Source organism: Callospermophilus lateralis, chromosome 1 (genome assembly GCF_048772815.1).
Source record: "Callospermophilus lateralis isolate mCalLat2 chromosome 1, mCalLat2.hap1, whole genome shotgun sequence".
Lineage (NCBI taxonomy): Eukaryota > Metazoa > Chordata > Mammalia > Rodentia > Sciuridae > Callospermophilus > Callospermophilus lateralis.
This window is the reverse complement of record NC_135305.1, coordinates 87908328-87936101: the sequence shown is the minus strand read 5'-3', so window position 1 is coordinate 87936101 and position 27774 is coordinate 87908328. Positions and strand designations below refer to the sequence as shown.

Genomic DNA, 27774 nt, shown 5'->3' with positions numbered 1-27774 from the left:
TGTACAACATATTAAGTTCTCTGGACAGCCTGGTCTTTATCACCTCCAAAGGACTGCATATTGGAGGATGCTTCCGATTTTTTCTTGCATGACTGTAAATACTTCATGGCCGTGGCCCATAAGTCCTTTATTTGTTGTGCATCTGAAACCCGCATGAAGCCGGACACTGTTTCTTTGAAACAAATCTCCTGTGCACATACATATATACCTTTACTTAGCATCTTATTGGCTCACAGGGCTCCAAAGAACAACCCAGCAGCCCCATTTTTAAAAATGATAATGAGTTCATTTCTGACTTCGTGTTTAATTTTTTTTTAAATGCTCATGTTTAATATTTTTTTAAAAATCCACAAATGGCAAGCACGCAGAATACACCAAGGAGAAACAGGTTATGGAACCTCAGATGCATTTTCCTTAGTGTTTCTTATTAATGTGATCATTCATCTCCAATTCTTTTCCTTTATCCCTGAACTGCATAATTTACCCTGAACCACGGCATTGATCCAGAAAACTAACACAATGAATGTTTCCAGGGTCCCCTTATTTAGTACATACATTTTTCAATTCTTCTTCATTTTCTGCCACATTGAAAAGGAAGCTATGTCTATTATATATATATATTTGAGATGGAGAATCAGTTAAGCCAGTTGGAAATATTATCTTCAGTTACTGGAAATTTCACGAAAAGAGACTAAAGTCTTTATGTCTTGAGAAACACATGAATGCATACCATGCAGCATATCCAATTTGCCTGTGGGAAAACATGAAATAACACAAAAACCTCCAGTTATCAAGTTATTGTAAGGCAGATGTGAGCTGCTGACAGTATTGAAGAAATATTGACTTCTTGAAAACCAGGCTGTTTAGGAATTGTCACTGGCTTTGTACACATGAGAAAAACCAAGACACAAAAAATAAAACCCAAATCACAATGTGATAGTCTGTCATACATGGCAACAGGAACAGTCTGTGTTCTCATGTTATTACTTGCAATTTGTTACTGGTGACTTGCAATTTGGAAGATCTCATTCCACTGACCATATGTTAGGAATTGTGAAGGAATCCACAAAATGGTACTAATTATTACTGTTACTATGACCTTCAACATTGCTTACCACATTGTTTGGGGTCTTGTGTACCTTGGTACTGGAGAGAGATGGTATTTAAGGATAGATGGGGACAAGGAATTTCAGAAAATCAGCATAGTTGCTGATAACATGGTTTTCTACATTGCATCAAAAATCATTGCTTTTCACGTAAGTAAGACTAAATTTCTTTGAGATGATTTTGTGTCATTCCCCCAGGGTCCCTGAATTGAAGTAAAGAATGATTTGCAAAGTGGACTGTTCTTCAACCTGGGACATTGTTGGGTTTCTAAATCATCTGATAATTTCTCTACTGATTTTTATTAACTATGAAAAGTTGTAATTTCCTCATGTGACATGTTATCCTCCAGAACAAAAAGTAGTCAAGGTGCCTTAGACTTTTACTTCTTCACATAAAGCAAGCCAGTCACTAATTAAGCTTGTGGCTCTCTTTCAGATTCCCATTTCTGCACTTGTCTCATTTGTGGAGGCCCTGGAAGTGGGATACAGCAAGCATAAAAATCCTTACCATAATTTAATGCATGCTGCTGATGTCACCCAGACTGTACATTACCTCCTCTATAAAACGGGAGTGGCAGTAAGTAAAGATAGGAACTCTTAGTTACACAAAAAAGGTGATGTTGGTTTTCATGTTGGAGCTTGTTCCAAACCTGATGAGGTTGAGCCCGTAAGGAGCTCATTGTTCTGTGGACTCCCCGTTCCCCAAGCTATCTAACCACGGTGGGAAGTCTTGGGGTCCCCTTGTTGCCTCCGAAACTTTCTCCATCCTGGACTTGATGAAGTAGATATCTGGCTGTTGCTAGCATTTCCAGGCTATGACCAATAAAAATATAACATCCAAAACAAGATATGTACTCCCAGATATAGAGAGTGGTACTCTTGACCTCTTGGGATGGTCAAGAACTATGATATATACCCATATTGAGTAGATGTGGCAACCACATTATATCAAGTTACCTTTTGGCTTAAACTGCTAGGTCTTTTTCACAAGACTGTGCTTATTTTTATCCTGGTTGTGTGTATTTGATTTTTTTGAACCTAAGGTTCAATCTTTACTTATAATCATTAAAAAAATCTTCTTGCTTATCATGGCTCAGCCTTTCTGCTTTTTAGATGTTTCTGGATCTCTCTTCCCTAATCCATTGTATTAGCTGACCTAACTTGGTTATCTGTGCCTTTGTCTTCTTAAACCTAGATATAAGTCATTAATAAAAGGCAGAGCTATTAGTGACCAGAGAGGGTCTCAGGACCTTTTACTTCTCCATCAGAATTGGCACCAAAATAGACATTCTTTGGTTGTGGTTATCAATTAGCTCATAAACCCAGTGCACATTTGTTATCTTTACAGCTAAGGCATGTTGAAAGACGTGGTTTAATATCTCACTGAATTAAAAATGGAAAACAGTGGGAGGAATGTTGGCTTTGGAGCTAGATATAGTGGATGTAAATCTCTGATTAATTACTTATTCGATTTGTGAACTATGATGAATTACATGAGTCTCGGAGCCAATATTGTCTCATTTTTAAAGTGGTGGAAAATACTCCACCTTGTAAAAATGCTTTGACAGGAATAAAGTATCAAATATATTAAGCCCCTTGTTTGCCTCACAAAGAAAGCTCAATAATTAGGAATTGTTGTTATTAAAACATTGCAGGATTTTACCAAAACCTATTAGTGTTTTTTTTTACTTGTTGTTGTAAAACTGATTTCTTAAAAATGTTATTTAAAAGCTGTCTTTTTAAAAAAAAATTATAGAAATACTATAGAGAGAACTTGTTTATTTCATAAAGGATTTCTACCAGAAACAAATGTCACACTTGGTAGTGATTCCAGGGAAGCATGGGGTCAAATACAGGTGCCCACATTTATATTGTTATTGGGTATATTTACGGACATCTAACTTAATGCAATATAGTATTTTAAAAAGAAAAGGAGCACTCTGTGAAAATGTTGAGATCCTCTCCTTTAGAAAATCGAGAAAATCAGCTATACGCTATCTACAAGATGAAATAAGAGGGAGCGGGAGCAAGGGAGGAATAGATGAATTCTAGATAGGGCAGAGGAGTGGGAGGGGAAGGGAGGGGGCATGGGGTTATTAATGATGGTGGAAAATGATGATCATTATTATCCAAAGTACATGCATGAAGACATGAATTGGTGTGAATATACTATGTATAAACCAGAGATATGAAAAATTGTGCTCTATATGTGTAATAAGAATTGTAATGCATTCTGCTGTCATATATAAATAAAAAAAATTTAAAAAAGAAATAAGAACCCCCAATAAGATCTGAGTAGAAAAGCTACCTTATACACTGGAAATTAATAAGTATCATAGAAAAATATATATTCCCAACAGTTTTCAAAAATTATTACCTATAAAGAACTTTATAACTCATAAAAGGGAAGGTATAAAGCTAAATTAAAGGGCACAAAAATAATGTTTAAATAAGTGGAGAATTACATAGTGTTTTACATGGTATTCTATAGATGGTATTCTATATATGTCATTTTCCCTCAAACTAATCTATAAATTCAGAAACATACCAACAAAATTCCTATAGAATTAGCATGATACATAATCATCTGAATCTGAAATTCATATAAAATAAGTATTTCATAATCTTAGGAAAGACAACTCTGAAAAGAATATTCTGTGTGGGGAGAGTTTTACTCTACTGATATTAAAATATTTATAGAGCTGTAGTAATAAAATGAAAATTCCTACAGAGCAGTAGTAATAAAAAGGGTGGCATTTATGAAAAAGTAAAAAATATATCAATAAAATTAATGAGAGAGCCACAAATACACCCAAATATTTATTGATCACGTCTTAGGTGCTAGGTGCTAGGTACTTCTTTACAGGTTGCTACAGACTGAGTGTGTCTCCTGCCCAAATTTATCTGTTGAAATCCTAACTCCAAAGTGATGGTATTAGGAAATACCATCATTAGGGATAGACTTGTAGATTAGGTAGTCATGAGCATGTTGTTACCAGACAGTGATATGAGGCTTTTAAGAGGTGATTATGTCATGAGGGAGAAGCTCACATGAATGGGGTTAGTGTCCTTACAAAAAAGACCCCAGAGACCCTTCTCTTTCTGCCATGTGAAGATACAGTGAGAAGGTGCCTTTTATGAACTAGGACATGAGGTTTCACCAGACACCAAATCAGCCAGCATCTTGATCTTGGACTTTGCAACTTCTATAGTGGTGAGAAATGAACTTCTGTTGTCCGTGGCATTTAGTTATGGCAGCTTGAGGGGACTAAGACCCAGGGTGAAGATACACCTCTTGTGTACTTCAAGAACTTACATTCTAGAGGGACGGTATGGCTAGAGTGGACCAATAAAAAATAGATGAGAGAACACACTAATACTCTGCAGAGAATTAATGGGCCCCACACAGGGAAAGCTGGGAGTTTGATTAGATAGTCAGGCTTTCCTGACTGTCTCCAGAGGTAATATTTAAGCTGAGATAGTTGTGGTTTTCAGCTGTAGCCATGCTGAGAGCTAAAGGAGACGATGTCAGCAGACTATGTCAGCCATGGCACAAAAGACCTGGTGGGAGAATAACCTGGCTGCATTCACTGAGCAGAAATAAGGTGAGCATGGTGGGAACAGCATGTGAGAGTGACAGTGGCACAAGATGAGGTTGAAGGCAGGAGCCAGACCAGGTCTGGCTTTACAAGCCTGGGTAATGGTTCCAGTTTTATTCCAAGTGCTGTGGGAAGCCTCTCATGAGTTTTGGAAATGGGAGTGAATGCCATCTGATAAAAATTAGAAAAGGGTTATTGTGGAGGATGGATTCAGAGGCAGCCTGTTGGAGGAGTCCTGCAGACAACTAGTGGTAGTCTGAACTAGAAAGTACTTTACTGGGGTGGAGTGAAAGAAAAACTTGCCTGTTAGGTAGGGTTAAAATGGGATGACTGATTATAATCAAAGTACATTCTACTGTCATGTATAACTAATTAGAACAAATAAATATGATGACTAGAAGTCAGAAATTAAAGTGAGAAATTGAGAGTAAAACTTAGATTTTTGGTTTGATGAACAGGGTTGACAGGAGAGCTTGGTTAAGCACACCTAGGGGGAAAATGAATCAACAATTATTAGTTGGACAACGTAAAGATTCAGAATCCCTATCAGACCTCTGTGTGGAGATGGTAGGTAGGGAGAAAACAACAAGACTCTGGGTTATGGGCGAGGTCAGGGATAGACTTGTAGATGAGGTTGTCATGGGTATGTTGTCACCAGACAGTGATAGGGAACCAAACAAGGTTATGTAAAGAGGGTGAACAGAGAGGTAGAAGAGGCTCTGAAGTGGGTCCTGGAGCACTCCAGAGTTTTAAAATGAAAGCAAACAATTGGAACCAAAAATAATAACCCAAGTGGAATGGCCAGTGATGTTGGGACAAAAGGCAAGAGGACCTGGGGTCATGGAAGCCAAGCAAAGAAAGTGGTGTACTCAGTGGAGGATGCCATTGTATTGGTCCCGGTAGCACATCATGGTGGGGAACGTGACAGAGCAAAGTCGTTCAACTTCATGGCCATGAACAAAAGAGAAGAAAGAAGAAGGAAGGGGCTCGGATTCCACTATCCCCTTCAAGGGCCGGCCCTCAATGGCTGGAGGACTTTCTACTAGGCCCTACCTCTTTAAGTTTCTACCACATGTCAATAGCACCAAGCCCAAGGACTAAGACTTCAATTCATTGGCCATTGGGGAACATTGAAGATCCAAACTATAGCATTTCATCTTGACCCTCCTGAAACTCATGTCTATCTCACAATGCAAAAGAATTTTCATTCTATCTCCAAGAGTCCCTAAAATCTTAACTATTCCAACATTAATCAAAAATCCAATTCCAAGTTCTCCTCTAAGACTCAAGACAAATTTAGCGCAGCCCCTCAAGCTCAAAAACCCCAAAAGGGTAAGTTACCTACTTGCTCTTTTCCATGTACATATATACTTCCAAAATACAATGACAAAGGGTGAATATTCACATTTCCAAAGAGAGAAATAGCCAAATAGCATGGAGTCATCAGACCCAAACCCAGAAGGACAAACATTAAATTCTACTATTCCATGTTTGGCATCCAGGGGGCACACTATGTCAGGATGTGGGCTCCCAGAAGCTTGGGCATTGGCACCCAACCACTTTGCTGGTAGCAGCAACATAGCCTCTGTTGGGCTGGCTTTGCATGCTGCCTGCAGTTTCCTTCTGAATGATAATCATCATCCTGGCATCTCTGATTGTCTGGGGTCTCTGTTGCAGCTTCGGCTTCACTCTCACAGCTGCATACGTTGCCCTCCCTGTCATGGAGCTGCTTATAGGGATTCTGATCTTGCCACATCCTGTCTGGCCTCCCAGGCTTTCCTGTGAAGTCTTGGTGGAAGCTTCTGTGACTTCATAACTATTGCATTATGCATGCTGCAAAACCAGCATCACATGGACCATCTCAGGTCAGCAGCCAGTGTGAGCTGTACCTGGACCTGTTTAAACAATGACGGCAGTGGTTTCTGAGTCCCTTGTGGGCTTAGGTGGTCCTGAGAAAACAGGATGTCCTAGGGCTGTCTTCTAAAAAGACTTTGTCCTGGAGAGTCTTGGAAACAAATTTGCACTTTTACACCTTTGACCTTGCAGTGGGTAGCTTCTTGCCCATACCTGAGAAGTCCTCATGGTATATTTTCTATTGTCCTTGTGCAAAGCACTTACTTTCTTTTTAATGGCTCTAGCAGCTGGACCAGCACTCTTCCTGGTCAGAACTTTACATGCATGAACTTCTTCTCAGGACAAGGTCAACTGCAAGTTTTCCATATCTTTCTGACCTGCTCCTCTTTGCTACTGATTCTTCCTATAAATTTAGCTAAAAGCAGCAAAGTAATACCCATGCCCTTAAAATTTTCTTCCCTGGATAAATTAGTCCATAACCTTTAAACTCAGTGTCCCACAAATTTTCAGGGCATGGACAAAATACCTTCAAATTCTTTCTTATATAGGATGGTGGCCTCTAGTTCAGTTTGCAGCAGAGCCCTGCTTCACATCTACAACCTCATCGGCACAGCCTTCAGTCTGCTCTTTCACTAGTCTTCTGAGCCCCACCAGAATCACCCAGTAAGCTACCCATTAATCTCTACTTATAGCATTCTAGATTTTCTTTAGCCTGCTTTGCAAACTTCTTCAGCAAACCCATTCTAAAAGGCTTTTCCACATCATCTTCTGTGTAGTCACAACAATGACTCCTTCTTTGTGTTAAGGTTTGGATCTGGAGTGTGCTGGAATGGTTGGTCCCCAGCTTGTGGTGCTAACTGGAGGTGGTAGAAACTTTAGCAGTCAGGGCCTAGTTGAAAGAAGTAGGTCCCTGAGGTAGTGTGTGTTCCTGAGGGTAAACCTTGTCTCTCTTCCCTTTTTTCTTTCTCTCTTTGCTTTCCTCCTGTCATGAGGCAAACAGCTTTCTTCTACCATGCACTCCCCACTGTGATGTTCTGCCTTGCCAAAGGCCCAAAGCAACAAAGCCAAATAACCATGGACTGATATTTCTGAAACTATGAGCCAAAATAAATTTTTCTTTCTGTACACCAATTTATCTCAGGCATTTTGTCACAGTAATGAAAAGCTGACTAACATACCTTGGAACCAGTTTTATGTTTTAGCTTTCTTTCATTATAACAAATGCTTGAGACAGGTGAGCTTATAAAGAAAGCCAAATGGTTTATTTGGCTCACAGTTTTGGAATTTCAGTACATGACTGATTGGTGTTCTTTTGACCCATGGGAACACACTGTGGCAGGATCATGTGGCAGAGCAAAGCTGTTCACCTCATGACTGAGAACAAAAGAGAAGAAGAGGAAGTGGCTAAGATTCTGCTATGACCTTCAGTGGCATACCCCCAGTAACCAGAAGACCTCCCACTAAACCCTACTTCTTCAAGTTTCTACCACCTTCCAGTAGTGCCAAACTGGGAACTAAGTCTTCAACACCCTGTCTTTGGGAAACATTTATGATCTAAATGATAGCACTATTATAAAGAAAAATATGCATATCAATCCTCAAGTTCTTCCAAGTATGCCCAAGTAAACCTCGTATAACAAGATTTATTATAGCAGGGCTGGGGAGGTGGCTCAAGCGGTAACGAGCTCGCCTGGCATGCGTGGGGCCCTGGGTTCGATCTTCAGCACCACATAAAAATAAAAATAAAGATGTTGTGTCTACTTAAAACTAAAATAATAATAATAATATTGTTATTAAAAATTCTCTCTCTATCTAAAAAAAAGATTAAAGCAATGTCTGTAATAGTAAAAAATTGCAAAGTATGTAAAAATCAGTAGGAAATAATTAAAACTCTGGAATACCGTAGTTACAAATAATAAAATAGTGTATGTGACTAAAATTCAAGATATATTATTAAGTTAAAAACATTGCAGAAAAGTATGTTCCATACTTTATCTATTATTAAACATAACACATGTATACACATATGTGTGTGCATATATAGATGTATACATGAAAATACATAGAAAACACCTAAAAGATAAACACTAAACTGAAGATAATGATCACCTCTAAGGAGGTTCTCATCCTGAGATGATGATTAGTATATTTTCCCTGAAATGTCTAGTGATCTCTGATTTTTTGAGAATATTCATAAGTGAATATCCAGACTGATTTTAGAATAGCTCTTTCAACTCTAGTGGGAAAATATTATTGTGTAAGAAAAAAACCCAGAAGTACCATTTATAGTAGCAGAACCATACCAAAAATTATTTAAGGAATATAACGATTTTTCTTATTATCATGAATATATAATGATCTAGGGAAATGATCATAATGTGTGATTAACTGAAAAATAAGATAAATAATCCTATCTACTCTGAATATTTATATACATATAGATATGCCTGCATCATCTCATGATCAGAGCATTCCTAAAGGTAATTATTATCCAGACTGATTCAGTGGGTCAGGAAGATAAAGGAAAAGATAGAACACAAAAATTGCTGACCGAATAAATCTACCCAAGTTTAAAGAGCTATTCTGAAATCCAATTCAGCAACTTTTACTGACATGGAATTGTCCATAACTGTGTCATATGGCCACTAGAATGTCAAGAGAAGACTGGAAACATTACCTTCCCGAAGAAAAATCAGAGATATTATTAGGAAGAGAGAAAATTGAGCGACCAGCAGTGATTTCCCTCCAAGTAGAAATAATCTTATTTTAAAGGGGAGGAAACTCTGACTCACAGAGATTAAGGTTATCCTGGTAGCTGTTCTAGACTGGATTATGCTCCCCATAAATTCATATATTAAACTCCTAACCCCAGTACCTCAGTATGGGACTGTGTTTGGACAGATGTCCTTTAAAGAAGACATATGGTAAAATGAGGTCATGTGGTGGACCCTTGTCTGATGTGATTGGTGTCCTTCTAAGAGTAGACTAGGACATAGTCATATGCATGCAAGAAGAAAGACCATGTAAGGATGCATAGGGCAAGGACAGAGGCCCCTGGAGAAACCAGCCCTTCTGGTATCTTCTTTTAGGACTTAGAGTCTCCAAAACTGGGAGAAAATAAATTTATGTTGGCTAATCTAGCCAGTGTTTGGTATTTTATTATGGTAGCCTCAGCAAACTAATACAACAACAGAAACAGTATTTGGCACCCAGTCTGACTTCTAAGACCATGAATTGAAATATTTAGCCATGATTCTACAATGTCTTTGGGCAAAAAGAGCTGTTTATGCCATAGACTCTTCAAGTGCATTTATTTGAAGATATTGTGGTGAAGAACACAATGGAGTCAGAAATGCACATTGAATTCATCTATTCAACATACATTTAGTATGTATTGTGCACAGTATGCTACAAGAATATAAAGGTGAATCATTCACAGCTTTTTCAGCTCTCAAAAAAAAAAAAACCAAAAAAAAAAAAAAACCTTCCAAGCTTTTATTCTAATCCAAGTTGTCATTGACATAAATGTTACATCATAGCAGTGATCATGATGTACTGCGTACTGCTCTTAAATAAGCTCATTTGCCATTTGGCACTGCATTTTATTATCAATCCAGGCCATATTCAGAATAATTCTTAAATATAGAAACTACTTCCCACCCACTCTCTTTTGGCAGTGCAGCTCCAAACAAACCTCTTTCATGATGTGCTTGCAGATGCAGTGAAGAGGGGGGAATACCAATGAAGAGGGGGAATGCTTTAAATCATTTCAGTTTTATGAATTGTGAGGCACAGGGTGAACTAAAATATCCCATTGGTTAAGTGATGTCTGGGCTTGAACATCAACAGTATTACACATTGTAATCTGTTTGTTTTACTCATTGTTGTTTAACAGAAGTATCTAGAAGATGCTTGAATTATTTCAAAATTATTTTGCTCACTTATAAGAGAAAAAGCCTTGAGCAAATTTAGATTGAAGAGTTGTTATTAACTAAGTAGATATTAGTCAGACTCCAGGCTCTGATATGCTTTTGATTTAGGCCAAAATATTCAAAACTCTAGGACTATCCATGGTTGTTTCATTGCTTTGGTCCAGCATGGTGCCATTAACACTGCTTTTTCAGAAAGGAGAAGGTGTGCATCTTTTTCTTTTGATCAAATATGATATCATCTTCTTTATAAGGAAAACACTAAGGATGTTAAACTGACATCTTGGTTTAATAGTGCTGAATAATTTTATTAGGCATTGTAATTGGATGAAATTTGGCCCTTGTGACCTTTGTCCTATGGCGTCCCATTGCTAACATGTTGCATAAGATGGTAAAAAAAAAAAAAAAAAAAATTCAGAAGGAAATTTACAGTTAAGTTTATCAATCAGAAGTCCTTAAGTAGGGAGATTATCCTGGATCCTCCAGGTGGTCCCAAGAGCATCTCACAAGTCCATGAGAGTTGAAGAGACAATGTAGAAGAAGTCTGAGAGGCCTAAGCAGTGCTAGCTTAAAGATGGAAAAACCAGGCAAATGCAAACCATGAGAAGGAAATAAATCTCTCCCATGCCATGAATATATATCTGCCCCCAGACACCCCCAGAAAGAAAGACAACCATGCCGACAGCTGGATTTCAGCCTTGTAAAACCCTGACCAGAAAACCAGCCATGCTGTTCTGGTCTTCTGTCTTACAGAACTATTATGTGCCAATAAATGAGAAGTGTTCTTAAGTTTGTGGTCATTTGTTAAGGTAGCAGTAAAAAATTGGAGCAAAACAGTTAATTAAAGAAACTTCATTCATATTTCAAAGTCAACAAATTACTGCTAATGTCTCCTCTAGCAATGGAACATCACCCAGGTCTTTTTCCTCCCAGTTTCCTCTGGATTGTTACATCCATCTCTCCCTGTCTGCCCCCATACACCCTGCCCCCCCCACACACACACAACTTGCCTTCCTGGGGTCACAGCACAATCCCAGTCCACCATTACCAATTGTCTAGAAATGCCTGTCAATAATCATCCATGCCACTCATATTTTGTAAATAAGGAAACACTGATAGGATGTATGGCATATCTCGATAGTTTAATAAATCTGGTATAAAATGCCTGTAGGACCTAAATTTCTGGCTCATTATACATTGACCTAAAACCATCTGCATTCTCAGATATTAATTTAAAAAAGGCAAGGGGAATCTGAACTGTACTTTATTTCATTTTTATTGGTTTTATTTTAATATGAAGCCCAATTTCTGCCAAAAGAGTTTTTCTCATACCCGAGGTTTTTTTTTTTTTAGCTACTCAGGATAAGAGTGCTGAGGTCACATTGAATTCATTGTTCTTTTTGACTGCAACTTCTAACTGACCCCTCCACCCCACTATGGATTCAGTTAATTGCTAGTTCATTTGGATCCTACCTCCAAGCTGTCCCTGTATCCTATAAGAACTTTCTGGTACCTAGATGATGCTCTCATATCTCTTTTCCTGCTCCTGCAGTGGTGTGCTGGGTGTGGATGAACTTCACTCTCTTACATCTGAACTTCACTGCCTGTTGAACCCAGTTTCCATTCCTCACTCATTCTAGGCTCACCAGGCCCTAATCAGCCTTCACTCCCACTCCATTCCAGGGCTTATCTCCTTCCTCCAGATGAACAAGTTTCTTCTGAAAATGCCCACCTCCACTTCTTGCTCTGCCCAGTCTTCAAGGCCCATCTTAAATGTCTCTTCTCTGTGAAATTATACCTCTCTCCCCTCCCTTCACCTACCCCAGACACCATCTCTTCTTTCTTCGTATCCCTAAACTACCATCATTGACCCTAAACATCTGTTTGGATTGTTGAAAAGCTTGGGTTTTAAAATGAGATTTAAAGGCTATGGTTTTGGAGGGTTTTTTTTTTTTTTGTATATTTGTTTAATCATGCACCGTTTGGTTTATTAGAAGTGAGTTATACCAAAGGCAGGGTTTGGTTTGTATGTTTGGGGAAGGAGGAAGTGTCACTGGTATTTGTGATGTGGGAACTATAATTACAGTTAATTTAGAGGCTTTCTGCTGACTGGGCTGATGTTCTGTGACTCAGATTTGCTTAGATCCTTCACTGTTTCCCATTCATAATCTTACTTTAAAATATTAAATTATTTTGCAGGAGTTTAGAAAAGTAGATGCATGTGGGGAGTAGATAGAGGGAGTAAGGGGTAGATGGGTCAAGATAGGATGTCAGGAAAGGAAAGAAAGAGATTGCCAAAGTTGAAAAAACTATATGTGATATGTCTGGACAACATCAAGAAAATGTGCAATATAAAATTATACCTATATAATTTTATGAAAAATTGTATGAACACATGAGCAATGACCCAAAAGAAAATACAACTTAAAAGATCATAAGTGAGCATTCTGGAGACATGCTATGTTGGCTTTTCACATGGCCAACACAGGTGTACCTTGGGTAGGTCCTAAGTCTCTACCAGTTTCAGTTTTCTCTTGTATAAGTGGGCATCAACTAAACAGCACCTCCCTTTATGATGTTGTGAGAGTGACATGAGTTTCTACATAAAAAGCACCTAGAATTGGGTCTGACACCAAGGGACACCCCCTACCTGGGTACCATGGGGTGGTGATAAAGGGTTCTTTACTACCTGCAGCACATTTTTGTAGCTTCAGTTTTCTTGCTGTCATTCTTCATCTTATCTGTCTCCTTTTCCCCTCCTTTTGATTTCCATATCACTGATTTCTGTCTTTCTATTCCTTGTACCTCAGTTTGTATTATTATTATTATTATTAATAGTAGTAGTAGTATTACTACCCGGTATTCAACCAGGGGTGCTTAACCACTGAGCCACATACCCAGCTCTTTTTTTATATTTGATTTAGGGCCAGGGTCTTGCAGAGTTGCTTAGGGCTTGCTAAGTTGTTGAGGCTGACTTGAAACTTGCGATCCTCCTGCCTTGGCCTCTTGAGCTGCTGGGATTACAGCCACCACACCTGACCTCAGTGTGTATTTTTGAGGTGTATTATGGAGGATACCAAAAAGTTTCTTGACATTTCATGCTACATTTTGATAGAAATAATTTATAAAAAGTGTAATTTTTAATATAATTTTTTATTTATATATGACAGCAAAATGCAATTCAATTCATATTACATAAATAGAGCACAATTTTTCATGTCCCTGCTTGTACACAAAGTAGAATCACACCACTCGTGTTTTCATACATGTACTTAGTGTCATGATGTCCATCTCATTTCACTGTCTTTCCTACCCCCATTCTATCTCCCTACTCCTCCCTCCTCTTTCCCCTAACTAAAGTTCATCTAAAGATCCTCCATTCCTCCTATGCTTGCCCCCCATACTCATTATGAATCAGCATCTTTATATCAGAGAAAAAAATTCTCCATTTGGTTTTTTGGGACTGGCTAACTTCACTTAGCATTATGTTCTCCAACTCTATCCATTTACCTATGAATAACATGATTTTATTCTCTTTTATTGCTGAGTAATATTCCATTGTGTACATGTGCCACATTTTTTTTATCCATTCATATATTAAGGGCATCTAGGTTGGTTCTACAGTTTAGCTGTTGTGAATTGTGCTGCTATAAACATTGATGTGTCATTGTAAGTATGCTATTTTTAAGTCCTTTGGGTATAGACCGAGGAGAGGTCTATAGCCGGGTCAAATGGTGCTTCCATTTCCAATTTTCCAAGAAATTTCCATACTGCTTTTCATATTGGCTGCACCAATTTGTAGTCCTACCAACAGTGTATGAGTATACCTTTTTTCCCACATCCTCGCCAAAAAAGTGTAGTTTTTTCCTTTGAGTTATCTTTTTGCTTATTCTTCGTCTTATTCTGAACTATTTTTTATAGGTTATATGCCATTTGTTTATTTATTTTTCACTTACCCATCCTCAAAGAAGACAGTGAATCTCAGTAATTTTCTTAGACAAAGAAGAAAATCAATAGTTAAATAAAAGAAATAGTTAAAATAGGATATCACAAAAAATGAATTCATTTTAAGTCATTTTGTATGACCTTTAATCATAAATATAGTTTTATGCACTTATCTTTAATTTAGACTGTAAGCTCTTTTCTGAGTTCTGCTAATTGCAGTGTCTGTTGTCTTCTGATAGCAATTCTGCCTATATCTAAGATTTCTAGCTTCATGTCCTTCAAGTGAAATGGGAGTTAAAGAGACTCATAAAACAATCTGAATGTATAGTCTCCTTAAATTTTTATACTTGTTTTCTATGGTTTCACAGTTGTCATGTATTTTGAAAGCAGTTCTTTTAGCAACTTTCCAAAGCATTGAATTTGGATAGAAATAACAACTTAATTGTTTTGTGTTCATAATTACATAATTGTAATAATGAGTTCAAAGTGTCAGAGTGGGGCTAGGAATAACCATACTGAATTCTGTGAGCATCAATTCAACCAGCAATGAAAGTGGGCAGAGGGTCCCAAAGGGGGCGCCTGTGAGTCATGAAGGTTCTGGGTGTGTGGGCATTGGGCAGTAAGGGTTGCAGAGAGGATGGCAACCTTCCGTGAACCCACAGGGATCACCAGATGGAAATCAGTTAAGGAACTTCCACAAGCAGTGGTTTTCATACTTTGGTGTGTATCAGAATTATCTGGGTGGTTTACTAACACAGAGATGACTGTGACAACTTCTGGGCCATCTCACTGATTTCTGTCTACTACCTGGGATTCAAGCAGGGGTGCTTAACCACTGAGCCACATCCCCACATGGGGTTGGGTGGAGCCAGAGAATTTGCTTGCATTTCTAACAGGCTTCAGGTGCTGCTGCTGCTGCTGCTGGTCCAAGGAACACATTTGGCAAACCATTGAATTACACCAACCTGGACAGTGTGGATGGTGATAGCATACACAGGGCAGAAAGTCAGGTGTTATTTCTCCATTTGTCTTTACCCACCTTGTGGTGGATATTCACCCATTGATCAGACACTAGGTTTTCTATTTCTATTTCTCTTAGTGCTTGATGTTCTGTTGAAACCTTGTGTGTGTGTGTGTGTGTGTGTGTAAGAGAGACAGAGAAACCTAGTTACATTATTTAGAAATTGTTGGAGAATGCGATGATGAGGGCTTTTAAAGATTTTGTGTTCACTGTTTTTCAGCTTTCTTGTGCCTGCTCTTTTTAAGTCACAAGTCCTGCCGTCTCTTCACAGGGGGGAACAAAACACCCTCACTTCTGCATGTCAGAAAACTCCTGCTTGGCAGGAGCTTACAGCTGTGGGTGGGAAGGCGGCCGTGTGGCCTGTCGTCAGCGCGCTGAAGACTTTCTCTGAGAATGAGACAGATTATCTGATTGCTCTCTAATCTCCCTTTCAGAACTGGCTGACGGAGCTGGAGATCTTTGCTATAATCTTCTCAGCTGCCATCCACGACTATGAACACACCGGAACCACCAACAATTTCCATATCCAGACTCGGTGAGGATGCTGACATGTTGGAGAAGAGGCGGGATCGGGCGGGGGTAGAGTTTTAGAAGTCAGAGAGGTATTTGTCACCTGTCTTTCACATGGTTACTCTATTTTGAGTTTCTGAAAAAAATGACCATATACACAAAAGATTGGCCTGGTCAGCGTCAATCAAGACCTAGGGTGTAAGAAGACTTCTGCTCTTAATTCTTGTATTTGATTCAGATCTAGCAAGCAAACATTCTCTATTTTAATTGTTCTTTATTTAAAATGTCCTAGGCCTACTCTACCTACTGCTGATAGGTGGTGGGATATTAGCACAGAGGGCCCAGAAGCCATGCAAACTTAATCAGGGACAGGTGGTGATTGGACTATTTCTGTTGACATCAACAGTAATTGAGCCTTTGGGGCCTCACCTCTGATCTCTGGGGTTCTGGTGAGTTGCTCTGCTCATTTTCTCTGATTTAATTTCTGTTCAGTGCCTGCACTGTTCTTTGGCACAGGGCTTGGGAAGCTGGGTTGTCTCATGCCAGCCACCTTTACCATGAGCAACCTGTGCATCCTTCTTGATGAACAGCACAGGTAAACACGAACCTCCACTGAGAAAAGTACCTGTGGGTCCAAGTGGCCCATTCTGAACCTCCTGAACTTAACAGACATCAGTGATTGATTGCAGTATGAAGGATTTTGATTTTGATATGCTTTCTTCCCAAGCTGTGGATCTATCCGGTCCTTTCCTCCTCTGTGTAAACCTAAAACCTTGTCTTTTCTGGAGGACAGTGTGATGTGGAACTGGACAGAATCTGACAGTAGGGTTAATTGAGCTTTGGTATAAGAACCAAAGAAAGCTTGGATTTGGGGAAAGTTGGTAAGACAAAGAGAAAAATCATGGGGGCAGGGGTTGGATAGTTGAATACTAAATAAATACTTGCTGATTTCACTTGAAAAAGCAGGTGTGTACTCCAGATAGGTTTGTGTTCATTGAATCAATCTACATGTATTTAATGAACTCAATGCTAGGTTGTGAGGCGCACATACAAATGACAACATCATCTGGTCTATTAGGAGGGGCATTCCAGCACAGAGGGAGTAGACAGGAGGGCGGAAGCTCTTTGCTTTAGTTCCTGCTCCGGCCTTCCTGCATGGTGATCTCTGCCACAGGGAAGCAGCCCTTTGTAGTTTTTTTCCAAGGTACTTAGATGGAGGGAACTCCACAGAGCAGCTCTGCTCAGTGTGGGTCTGTGGGTGGAATCTTTGCTCTGAGGACAGAAACTGCAATGAAGAGCACCTGCTGCTGGAAGAGGGGGTGGTTGGAGTGACTGTGGATTTTGCCTGAAGACCAATACTAACGGTCACAACTCAAGAAAGCAGCTTCATTACAGGAGGTGAAAAGTAGCTTCCTGCCACGAAATACACACCCACTGGTACCTAACTTACTCAGCAGATGAAAGAGGCCATCTTTCACCAAGGCATTTGCGTGTTTTGTATTATCTCCTTTGGAAAATTTCCAGTGGGTCCCATTAGGCTCCATTTAAAATGAAATTCAAACACTGGTCTTCTTGGACAGAGCTTTATTCAGTGTGTCTGAGTCTATGTGATCCTTCTGCAGAAAACTAAGTCTGTGACTTAGTTTGTCCCTCGATGGACAACATGTTAAGCCTAACACTTCTGAGGTATGTTAGCGACATCCCAAAGTTTGGCCAGTGGCAGGCGAAAGCTATCTTGGGAGCACTGGCCCTTCTGTCACAAGTCCTCACCTGCGTCCCAGCCCTGACACTCACCACCATGGGACCCTCAGAAGCCACCGTACATCTCTGCGCTCAGCTTCCTTGTTGAGAAATGAGTGAGCTTTAAAAATCCAAGCCTTCATTCAATTAAAATAAATAAATTCAATTAAAATAATATACAGCTCTGTTTGGTGACGTTCAGTTAAAAAATGGTCTTAGAGAAAGTGACAGCTGTCATATAATTTTGTTTTTTTCTTTTCTCCTTCCTTCCTTCCTTCCTTCCTTCCTTCCTTCCTTCCTTCCTTCCTTCCTTCCTTCCTTCCTACTGGAGATTGAACCTAGGGACACTTTGCCACTAAATTGCTTAGTGTCCTACTTTTTACTTTATTTTAAGTTGCTTAGGGCCCCACTAGGTTCCCGAGGCTAGTCTTGAATTTGCAATTCTCCTGCAAACTCCAGGGTCGCTTAGATTACAGTCATGGGTCAGCATGCCCAGCTCTATTCTCTACTCTCAATTATCCACATGTGGCTTTTGCATGAAAAAATTTTTAAGATGAAGAGGCAACTTGCAGACCATACCCAGCAGGGGATATGTGTTCAGAGACTCACAACTAAAATAAATAAGTTAGTACATTCATTGAATTAAATAAAAATTTTACTTAAAAGTTATTCCAGAAAATATAAGAAAGTTTGACATAATCCATACTTTAAAAAACCACCTTTGCCACTACTTAAGGTCATTGAGATCTGGTTATGTAGCTTCTAGAGAATTCCTGAGCAGGATGACACAGAATTCAAACACAAATATTGATAGTGAAGGAGCCTACATGCATCTGTTGATAATTATTGTGTTCCTTTGAGGTTCTGATTTATGCAGATAGCATGAGGGTGGAGATGGTTCCTAAACCTAGGAAGAAGTGCATGTGTACTCCATCCTGTGGGCGTTCCCTGCAGGGATTCCAGGAAATGTCCTGAATAGTCCTGTGTGGCTCTGTGCAGGTCTGATCCAGCGATTCTATACAACGACAGATCTGTATTGGAAAATCACCATTTGAGTGCAGCCTATCGCCTTCTGCAAGAGGATGAGGAGATGAATATCTTGATCAACCTCTCAAAGGATGACTGGAGGTAAGGATGAGATGTGAGAGATCTGGTAGCCAGAGAAGGAACTGTGCAGACAGATGAAGTGTTCTGCTTTTGAAAAAAGGGTATCCCATTTAAATTTAATTGTAGTAGCTCTCACTCTCTGTTTGCATGTGAATCTCTCTTACGTCTAATTGTTTTTTTCTTGTCAAAAAATGTTGAAGTGTTTGTAAATAGAGGCTATAGACCATGATGCTTCCATCCCATCTGTTTGGTTTTTCCATCTTTACAATGTGTTTCTAATAGTGAGTTGGAAAAGGGAAGGATTTGGGGTCAAATAATTCAGTGTTCAGCTAAAACTTCTTGAGGAGGAAAACTGGAAAATCATCTTCCAACAGTATCCAGTTGAGGGTATTTTGCAAAGATTTCTTGTTTGTTAACTTAGAAAACTTGTGTTGCTTTTAGCTAAGCTTCTTAAATCTGAACTTTATCAGTTAGTGTTTGTGAAAAACACCTTATGTATTTGATTTGGACGCTTAGTGATCTTCTAAAATTTTCTAAGGAAATTATTTTTCACTTACAAAAATCCTGAGTACTTATTTCTGTCTCCTAAATGACAGTGTGTGATTTTGGATTTAGGCACTCCTGGGTTTGAATATGGATTGAATCACATAATACATGTCTGACATTGAGGAAGTTCATCTCTTCCAGAAAACAGATAATAACATTTTCTCTACAATGTGGTTAGGATTATAATAAATGATATCATCCATTTTAAAGGCTTTGCACACATTGTGGCAGATACAGAACAAACCCACAACTCATTGTAGCCATAAATATGGATCAAGGCATTTTTAAACTTAGAGACAAAACTTCTCCATCCTTTCAAGGTTCACTGTGACAGAGAACAGCTTCAGACAGGTTCAGAGGCATCGGAGTTTTAAAGTATTCCATGAGGGCCTGTTTAGGTAGTAGATATTCCTGGCCAAGTGACAAACTAACAAATTGCCCCAAAGCTTGCACAATTTGCGTTAATGCCTCTTACATACTTTTAAAACATAGCTATGTCACTTTTTTCATCTTTATTTTTGTTTTGGATTTTCTACCTCTCTTTAGCTATAGTTCTCCAAAGTTCAGCTGCATTGTTTGTCTTTCCATTCCACTGTGACCATGAGCTTCATTCACTCACTCAGTGAATGGTGTAGACACTGCTTCACCCAGCATAAACCAGAATGCATCAGTTCACACCAGCCACATTGCTGCACACCAACCCATTCATCCTTGCTTATGTCTGCATTCTTATTGGTGGATATTTGTGAAGTGCCAGTTGTGAATAACCTGAGTATTTACTCTAAACAAAGCAAGTTATAAAATCATGTGAATACATAGGTAGAATTAGTGTAAAATATGAACAAACTAGTCTCTTGAAAATACAGTTGATTGAAATCTATTTATGTGCTCGCCTTCCATACCTGTGTTTTCTTATTCAATGCTACGTTGTCTCATAGAGTGAATTTAAGTATTATCTCAAGGAAGGACTGAAATCATGGAATGTCTCAGTTACTGGGGGAAACTTCTGATAGTTGTAAACTGTTACACCATGTTTTGTTTCTACACCTGTTTCTTGGGATTTACATAAAACAAAAATTATAGCTTATGACTTTAAATTACATGATTAAGTAGTCTATCTTCATTTAAGGACAGCTTGAAAATATTATTTTGTTATTTTATCATATTTTATTAGTTTTAGATACAGTGTGGTATTATCTCATAAGTGAAATACTAATTTAATAATTAGAGCTCTCAGCTAATCACATTAACCCAAAGACAACATATTTTAGCATTCCATGTCTTTCTCAGAAAGAAATATTAATAGTTGGTAGGTTCTATCAGACTTTTTAGAACCTTTACAAGCAAATGTATTACCAGATATTCATTTCATTTCAAATTGGAATAACATGGAATTCTACTTTTGGCAGGCCAAATAAGCTGTTAATAAACTGATATGCATGCAAATAACAGCTAGAAACCCTGAAAAAAAAAAGTTTTTATATGACTCCATGACTTGAGGGATTTAGGGAGAACAAAATCAGGCAACTTTTGAATGGATGTCAAAATGTGGAAAATGTGACAAGATAAGGTAAATTTGCTCTTTTTGTGACTTTGTAGGAAATCTCAAGTGAAGACAACACCTTGATATCATACACACACACACACACACAACTACATTCCATCTATAAGAGATATGCTTCAGATATAAAGATACAAATAAGATGAAAGCAATGATATAAATATACCAACAGTAAGTATAAGAAGATAGAGTGATGATATTAATATCAGGTAAAATGAACTGCAAGAAAAGAAGTATTGCCAAGGAAAGAGAAAGTTTTCTGACAATGAAAGACTTAATTCATCATGAATAACGTATCAATCATAATAAATATCACATAACTACAGATCTCCAAAATGTAAAATACAAAAATTAGTAGGAGAGATAAGAGAAACATGTATTTCTATAATCTTTGGTCACTATGGATGTAAATTAGAAATCATTAAAAGTATCTGGGAAAATCTCACATAGTTGAAAATTAAACAATACACTTCTAAATAATTCATGGGTCCAAAAAGTAATCACAGGGAAAATTAGAAAATATTTCAAATTTAATGAGAATGAAAATGGCAGCATATTAAAAATTTGTGGAATCCCATTAAGGCAGTGCTTAGAGGAAATTTATAGCTTTAAATGCTCATTTTAGGAAAGGAGAAAGATCTGATCAAAATGACTTCAAGGAAATAGAAAAAGAAAAGTAAATGCAAAGTAGATAGAAGAAAGGGAATTAGCGATGATAAGTGAAGAAATAAGAAAAACAGAAAACAAATAATGGCAAAAATTAAAGTTAAATGCTAATACTTTGAAAAGAGAGAAAAAAAATTGATGTCTCTGATCATACTGAACAATACCAAAGATAGAGAACACACATTACCCATCAGATTCTATAGACACCAAATACATAAGAAAATATTACAGTTTTATCTCAATAACTTTGATAACCTTGATGAAATAGACAAATTCCATTAAAAAAGAAGAAACAGAAAATCTGAATATTCCTATACCTCTTAAGATAATTGAATTTGTCATTAAAAAAAACCCTTCCCACAAAGAAATCTCATCCTTGGATAGTTTCACTGGGAATTCCATTAAATGCACAAAGAAGAAATAACCGCAACTTGTTAGTCAGCTTTATGTTTTGTCACTGTGACCAGACTACCCAACTTAAACTTAGAGGAGAAAAAGTTTTCCTGGGCTCATGAGATGAGGCAGAACATCATGGTAGAGGGCATGGTGGAGGGAAGCTGCTCAGCTCATAGTAGTGGGGAAGGAGAGAGAGAGAGAGAGGTGGGGACAGGATGAGGTTGAAGAGAAGATAAACCCTTCCAGGGCACGTACCCACTGACCTAATTCCTCTAACTATGTCCCACCTCCCTGTAGTCTATTCAGCTCTCCATGGATGAATCCATCAGATGAACTACCATGAAGTCATAGCCCTCACGATTCAACCATGGACATAAAGCCCCACTACTGAACCTTACTGAATTGGGAACCACGGGTTCAGTAATGGGCTTTTGGGTGGACATTCCACATATAATGACATCAACCTTACACCAATTTACTTAGAAAACAAAGAAGGAAAAAATATTCTCTTTGTGTTTTATGAGGCTTAATTTTTGATACCATATTTATACCCTGCCCAAAACATCATTACTTTAATATTAAAGACCAATATATCTTGTAAACATAGGTAACAACAATCTTTATTAAACAATAACAAAATTAATATAATTACATATATATATATATATATATATATATATATATATATATATATAATGATAATGCATCAGTGTGTGATGACTAATTTTATGTCAATATGACTGGACTACTGTGTGCTGGATACTTGATCAAACATGACTTGGGATGTTTCTGTGTGTGTGTTTTTAAATGAGATTAATGTTCGAAAGAGTAGGCTCAGATTGCCCTTCCTAATATGGGTGGACCTCATTCAATTAGTTGAGGGCTAGAAAAGATAACAAGGCTGACCCTCCCTTGAGTAAAATAGAATCCTTCCTGCCTATCTTTGAACTGAGACACCAGTACACATCCATTAGTGTAATGGAAATTAGAGACTGACAGAAGTAGTCAAAGAAAAGCTGGAACTTTCTTTCACTGGTGGTCAATATGCAAAGTGATAGAACTATTTTGAAAAATGTTTGACAGTTTCTCAAAACAGGAAAAAAATGACTACCTAAAACACCAGCCATTCTACTTCTAGGTACTTGCCCCAAAGAAATGAAAACATATGTTCACACCAATAACTTGTCCGTGAATACTTGTACCATCCTTATTTCCAATAGCCCCCAACAAAAATCTAATTACCCAAATTGCCCATCCATTGGGAAATGGAACTTCTCATTTGTGGAATAACCTGGAATATCCACTCAGCAATAAATGGGAAGGAACTGTTGATGAACCACTGCACGGATGGATGGCAAACTATTGTGCTGAGGAAAAGAAGCCCAAAACAAAAAGAGTACATTTTAGTGTGTGTGTGTGTGTGTGTGTGTGTGTGTGTGTGTTATGTATATTAAATGGTTAGTGCTCACTGAGTTTGCAGTTTTTACAGAAGCAGTTTATTCTATGTAAATTATAACTCACCGAAGTTGTTAGAGACATTAAAATGATGAGTATTTTACTGGGGTTCAGAGGAAGGAGGAAGGAGGAAGGAGGAAGGAGGAAGGAGGAACGAGGGGGAGCATGGGAAAATTTAGAATGCTGAAATTATTCTGTATGATATTGTAATGATGAACACATAACCTTATGTATATGTTGAAAACTGTAGAACTGGGCAATATGGTGAGTGAACCCTCGTGTATGTACTTTAGATAATATGTCAATATTGGTTCTCAGTTGTAATAAATGCACCTCATTAATGAAAGATGTTAATACTAAGGAAAACTATGCAGGGAAGAGGAAGTACATGGAACTCTTTATCCTAGCTGCTCAATTTATCTGTGAACCTGAAACTACTCTAAAACTAAAATCTATTAAAAAAAAAAAAGGTAGAATCCCTTTACCTGAAATATAATATGGATTATCAGTCTAGCTCCTAGAATCATTTTCAAGTTAATTCATCCTCAAAACTTTGAATTGAGTTGAGAAATGATCACTTTAATATAATTTTCAGCTTCATTGGGTTTTTCCTGTGAGTTACTTTTCCAAATGATGTGTGTATTTCATGAATCATATTCCTAATAAATGATTTCCTTAATCTTTAACCTTTATTTATTCCTCATAAAAAACCCACTGAAAAGAATCTAATTAGATTAGAAATGTCAGAAAGGATTAATTGATTTTGATTAGAAGTGCCAAAAAATAAACTAATTTTTCTTTTCCACTTTTTTTTCTTTTCTTTTTTTTTTTTTTTTAACTTCTTTCCTTTTATCTCTATGGGTGCCCCTAAAAGGGAGTTTCGAACCTTGGTCATTGAGATGGTGATGGCCACGGATATGTCTTGCCATTTCCAGCAAATCAAAGCAATGAAAACAGCTCTGCAGCAGCCAGAAGCGTAAGTGGGCTGGTGACATAGTGTTTTCCTAGGTGTTTGAACTGGGGCTACCTTGTCCCTGTTGTACTGTAAAAGCACATCTCCTTCACATAACCTTGTTGGGTGCTCTCATAAAGTGGGGGATGTTTGGAGGAGGGTGCATGAAAATTATACAAATCTCACAATTAGGCATATTCCTCATCAGAATTGAAACAAACCATAGGGCCAGTAACCGTTTGCCCCTTAGAATTTAAAATAGTCCCTTGTGAGCAATTAAATGATCAAAGATCCACTTAAGGCAGAGACAGGAAGAAAAAGCCTGTGATTCTTGGCTCCTTGTCTTCTTGAATGATACAGCCATTCCATGAATGGGATTGAGTCAGAAGCATCCAGTTCAATAAACAGGGAGACCAAGGTGATGTGTACCCTGTCACTGGGCAAGATAATGCCCCTTTCCTTCATTTAGCTGAGTTTGCATTTGAGATGGGGGAATGGAAGGAATTTAAACCCTCAGTGATTTTTAAAATCCTTCTGAGGAGAGATGTGTGGTCGTTGAGTGTGGCCACTTTGCTTTTCAGAATCGAGAAGCCCAAAGCCTTATCCCTGATGCTGCACACGGCAGACATTAGCCATCCTGCAAAAGCGTGGGACCTGCACCACCGCTGGACCATGTCACTGCTGGAGGAGTTCTTCAGACAGGTACCTTGTTGCTGTGCTGGTCATCAGGGCTGTCATCACTGGGTATTTTAGGAAATTCATGTTTGGGACCACTATGATTGGGACTTTTAACATTAGTTATTTTCTTCAGGTGGGGCCATGGGTTTCACAGCTTTGATCCCTCCTTCCTGGATATATCATGTTTGAATCTTAGCCAAATTCTGATTCTTAGGACATTATAAAATGTATCTCTATCTTATACATTTTTGTTTAGAAGGAAAAGCATTTTCTCTGTCATTTGAGGACCCCTCCCCTTTATTTTCTAATGGTTTGAAAAAATGGTACTTATTTTGACGTTGACCTATGGGATTAAGTTGAGAATCTTTAACTCATGTCTCTGTTACAATTGGTGGGGTGGAAACATCCAGGGTATTAAATTCCAAAACCAAGTGTGGCAAATCAGGGTCAGGATATCATTAGACACTATTTTTCCAATTATATTTAAACTTAACCACATCTTAAGATCCAGAGTTGTGTTGTCTACAAGAATAGACAGAGTCTTTAATGAGTATACATTGCTTTCAAACAAATTTAAAAATATATATTTAGAACAGAAAAATAGGAAGAAAAATCATGCACATTGCCAAGACCAAAGACTTTTCAGTCTCAGGCATGTGACCTAACCTGGTCTCCGAAAGAATTGTCTTTAGACATCTGTTGAAGATATTAGGGCCTGAGTTTGAAAATGTAACATGTCAATGGTTGACCTAAGTTACAGTTAATTCAAGTTAATAAAGTTAATTCAATTAATTTTTCTTATTTGAAGAGGGGAGGTATAGGACATGTATTTGGAGGTATCTAAAATTCTATAAAATACTACTTATTAGCGGCAGTCTTACCTTTGTCCTTTAAAACTGATAAGGGATAGGCTCTTTAGCTATGTCTTAGTCCATTTTCTGTTAAAATAACAAAGGCCTAAGACTGGGTAATTTATAATGAACAGATATTTATTTGGATTTGGATTCTGAAAGTTGGAAGTCCAAGACCATGGTGTGCATCTGGTCAGAGCCTTCCTGCTTCATCATAACATGATGGAAGGCACCACGGAACAAACCTGTGAGCTCAGGTCTTTCTCTTCTTACAAAGCCACTAATACTGTATGCCACTAGTACTGTATGGGGGGACCACTCTGATGACTTTATCTAATCCTAATTACCTCCCAAGTCTTCATTTTCAAATACTAGTAATATGTAACTTTAGGGATTAAGTTTTCAACATATGAAAATTTTGGGGGGGGGACACATCCAAACCGTAGCACACTGATTACAAAAGGTTTTTGGAGCAAATTACTCTTGTGATTTTTCATAATCTTATGATTCTCATTTGAGGGGAGGAATTGTAGAATGTATCTCTGTGTATTTTGTTCCTTCTGAAGCTGTACACTCTGATGATGAAGTGGGACTAGTGTCAACAGTATATACAAGTCAGAAAGCCTTTTTTTTTTTTTTTTTTTTTGTATAGTAGATTGAATCTGGAGGTGCTTAACCATTGAGCTACATACCCAGCCCTTTTTTATATTTTATTTTGAGATATGGTCTTGCTAATTTGCTTTAGGGCCCCACTTAATTGCTAAGGCTGGCGTTGAATTTGCCATCCTCATGCCTCAGCCTTCTGAGTCACTGGGATTACAGGTGTGCACCACTGCACCCGGCATCAGAAAACCTTTTATTGGAGTTTTTATTCCAATGAATTTGAGGTCTGGGAATAATCAAGTCACCCCTCTGATTCCTTATGGTCTTGCAGTTTGTTTGTTGAGGGGCATAAGGGGTTCTGGGTAAATTTGGACCAGTTTTCTAAGAGCCTTCCACCCTTAAGCGCTCAGTTTCTTTCACTCTGTCCCTGGGGGCTCGCCCACCACATGTGCGCACTCATGTGAACCCACAAGCTGTTATATGGATACACCAGCAAGTGCCTTCTTCTGAATAGGGTCATTTCCCATTGCAAAGTCAATTCCTGGTCTCCCAGGGGAGTTCTCAAAGGGAATTCAAGGGTGAGTATGCAGAGAGGGGAGCTAGAACTTTCCAGGTGTGGCCCACTTGTATGTAAAAGCAGGAGAGCAAATTCATCCTTCATTTAAGGCTTATTTTGAGCCATTTTTTTTCCCCCAGGGGCTATTTTTTTCTAATAGCAGTGACAGAACTTTCTCCAAATACCCACTCCCCTGGCCATATGCTTACTTCTATATGACTTTTGTAATAAAACTCCCCTTCAGTCCTTGGCCAAAGGGTAGAACATAGCTAATCATTTAAGTTTGATGAATCTAAGTGATTTCCTCTTTTCAATTGTGAGTGAATGACTTAAATATGTGAACATTTTCTTCCTTTAAATGAAACCTTGTTTGCATACATATACACATAAATTCAAGTTGAATAAAAATATGTTAGAGGCAATGCAAAACTAACCATATTGAACTCTTTTGCCTGTTGGGAATCTAATGTTAGCTCACTGAATTGGAACTATGTTTAGTAATTATAAGTCAGTAAATTATTTTTATTGACTTAATATTTTAACTTAGATGCCATAAGCCATAGCAAGTAACCCATGTAGGAGAAATGTTGCCTCAGCTCTTAACAATAGATTTTAAATTGGACAGTTCAAATGGGAAATCTCAATGGGACTGTAGAGTCTTTTTAAAAAGTCGGGTTATATTTCAAAATAAGGGCATAG

At 38.1% G+C, this 27774-nt stretch overlaps 1 protein-coding gene across 3 annotated transcripts in view; it reads left to right on the top strand.

Moving 5' to 3' along the window:
- Pde1c (phosphodiesterase 1C) overlaps positions 1-27774 on the top strand; it is a 511610-nt gene that overhangs the window by 399436 nt on the left and 84400 nt on the right. For all 3 annotated transcript variants that reach the window (XM_076863774.2, XM_076863776.2, XM_076863775.2), the window contains 5 exons: positions 1543-1683; positions 15889-15989; positions 18704-18832; positions 24310-24411; positions 24969-25089. In XM_076863774.2, coding sequence (XP_076719889.2) covers positions 1543-1683; positions 15889-15989; positions 18704-18832; positions 24310-24411; positions 24969-25089 — 594 coding nt within the window. The remainder of the gene's footprint in view (positions 1-1542; positions 1684-15888; positions 15990-18703; positions 18833-24309; positions 24412-24968; positions 25090-27774) is intronic.